Source organism: Sinocyclocheilus anshuiensis, unplaced genomic scaffold (genome assembly GCF_001515605.1).
Source record: "Sinocyclocheilus anshuiensis isolate Anshui unplaced genomic scaffold, SAMN03320099.WGS_v1.1 scaffold51, whole genome shotgun sequence".
NCBI classification, from domain to species: Eukaryota; Metazoa; Chordata; class Actinopteri; order Cypriniformes; family Cyprinidae; genus Sinocyclocheilus; species Sinocyclocheilus anshuiensis.
In genome coordinates this window covers 2405016-2407316 of record NW_015548296.1, presented here as the reverse complement: position 1 = coordinate 2407316, position 2301 = coordinate 2405016, and the positions used below count along the sequence as shown (strand labels likewise).

The 2301-nt window shown below is 36.7% G+C and overlaps 1 protein-coding gene across 1 annotated transcript in view; it reads left to right on the top strand.

The window, feature by feature from the left end:
* Nucleotides 1–2301, top strand: part of LOC107655957 (membrane-associated guanylate kinase, WW and PDZ domain-containing protein 1-like) — a 140866-nt gene that overhangs the window by 135167 nt on the left and 3398 nt on the right. Inside the window, exon 22 of the mRNA XM_016443591.1 lies at nucleotides 970–1108. Coding sequence (XP_016299077.1) covers nucleotides 970–1108 — 139 coding nt within the window. The remainder of the gene's footprint in view (nucleotides 1–969; nucleotides 1109–2301) is intronic.

Below are 2301 nucleotides of genomic sequence, written 5' to 3'. Positions count from 1 at the left end.
AATTTACAAAATATCTTCATGGAACATGATCTTTACTTAATATCCTAATGATTTTTGGCATAAAAGAAAAATTGCTAATTTTGATCCATACAATGTATTTTTGGCTAATGCTACAAATATACCCGTTGCTACTTATGACTGGTTTTGTGATCCAGGGACACATATCACCTAAAAGAATAGCCCAAGGATTAGTTATGATAGGTAGCTATTATTTATATGAGTGGTCTTAAGCTGTTGATTTAATTATTAGTTAAATATAACTAATATACTTTATATTATATTATATTATATTATATTATATTATATTATATTATATTATATTATATTATATTATATTATATTATATTATATTATATTATATTATATTATATTATATTATATTATATTATATTATATTATATTATATTATATTATATTATATTATATTATATTATATTATGAATGTTTTAAGTGTTCAATGAATTTTAATAGATGGAAATTAATAGTTTTGTATTATATTAATTAAATTAAAATTTATTTTAATATTATATTTTTAATAATCAGAGCATCACATTTTATTTCTATAGCCATAGTCATCTTGGAAGTGTTCTTATACTGTGGGTTTTTAAAGTATATAAGATTAGAGAAATTAGCTGTCTGTTAGCTTCAGTGCTAACAAATAAAATGCAGAGCCGCCACGCTAAGCTCTGCAAGTTAGATGAGAGGATAGTAGCGCAGATACTCTGTGAAGCGCAGCGAGTTGTCAGCCGAAGACCCATTTTTGTGGAAACGGTATTCCCTTGACGATAAGCTCTGACAGCTAACCAGAGGCAGAGAGGAAAATAGCACAAAGGAAATTCTACCTTCCTCTTCATCTTTAGCTTTCTCTATGCATGCCGGTGTTTACTGGATGTCACCGCTAAATATAGCTTCCATTTCCTTATTTTTATGCCCTCCACGTCCTCTCTCTCTCTCTCTTTATCTCTCTAGGTTGGAGATGAGATCCTGGAGATCAATGGGGAGAGCACCAAGGGCATGAAGCACGCCCGCGCCATTGAACTGATCAAAAACGGTGGCCGAAAAGTCCACCTGGTCCTAAGGAGGGGTGACGGCTCTGTGCCAGAATATGGTGGGTCAATCTACGAGAACATCCCCTTCTCCCCTGTCTTCACCCCTTGAGGAGTTCCCCCACGGGGGTCGGCAACACCACCACCTCTTCTTTTCTGCGCACTGGCCCTCTCCTCTGACCTCCTCCTGGGTGATGGGCCTTCCACTCGCTGCCTCTGCGCACTGGGCTAGCCTAGGGGACTCTGGGATATGTGGCTTTTGGGTGGTGGTTGTGGCACATGCTTTTCGTAATACTTCACAAGAATTAAAAACAAAACACACAAAAAAACGCAAAGCGAGGAAGCAGAAATATTAACGTTTCTAAAACTGGATATACGTTTATTGTTTTTCAGAGGAAAAAAATATGATAAACTCCGTCATGCCCCCCGTTGGGGCGGCATGACCATGTCAGTGAGTTGTAACATATTTATGATATTTATTGAAGGTGAATGTAAGCTACTGAGAAGGGTCTATAAGGAGATTCCATGACTACAACGCATTCTGGTATCATTAGCCGGTTTCGGTAAAAACTCACAATACTGTATTCCACATGTTCACAGTTATTTTTGCACGTTGTACATGTCAGCTGCTTCTTTGCGAACTTTGCAGATGGTTCTTGAACTCCACATTCCATTATCGTTTTTTTTGTTGTTGTTTCTAACGGATTGTTATCAGACGTTACATCCTTTAATTTACAGACAGAAAGCAACTCACTTATTGAGCATAATGTCAGTGCCGCATGATGTCAGTGAATATCTAAATGTCTTTTTTCCTTGTCAATTTCCATAATATTTATGGAAAATTCACGTACTAGTTTGCCGGTTATTTTTTATGCTTTTGTTTTTTTCGGTCTTGACCATTTAAAGATGCCCATTCATGTATTTTGTCAAGTTCAGAATGTGATATAATGTGTCCTTTCCTGCACCAACATGATATCTCTGTGAGGTTGTATATTTTTATACCATTTTGTACTTTTCCTCATTTTTTTTCTTCCACGTCTCACCACTTCTGTTTTCTTTCTGTTTGCAATGTAAACTGCTTCATATGGTGTGTGTGTGTGTGTGTGTGTGTGTGTGTGCTTGTGCACATAAGCTTGTTACGGCATCCACATCTCACTGTGTTTGGGTTGGTTTGCTGCTGGGTGAGGATGTGTGTGTGTGTGTGTGTGTGTGTGTGTGTGTGTGTGTGTGTGTGTGTGTGTGTGTGTGTGTGTGT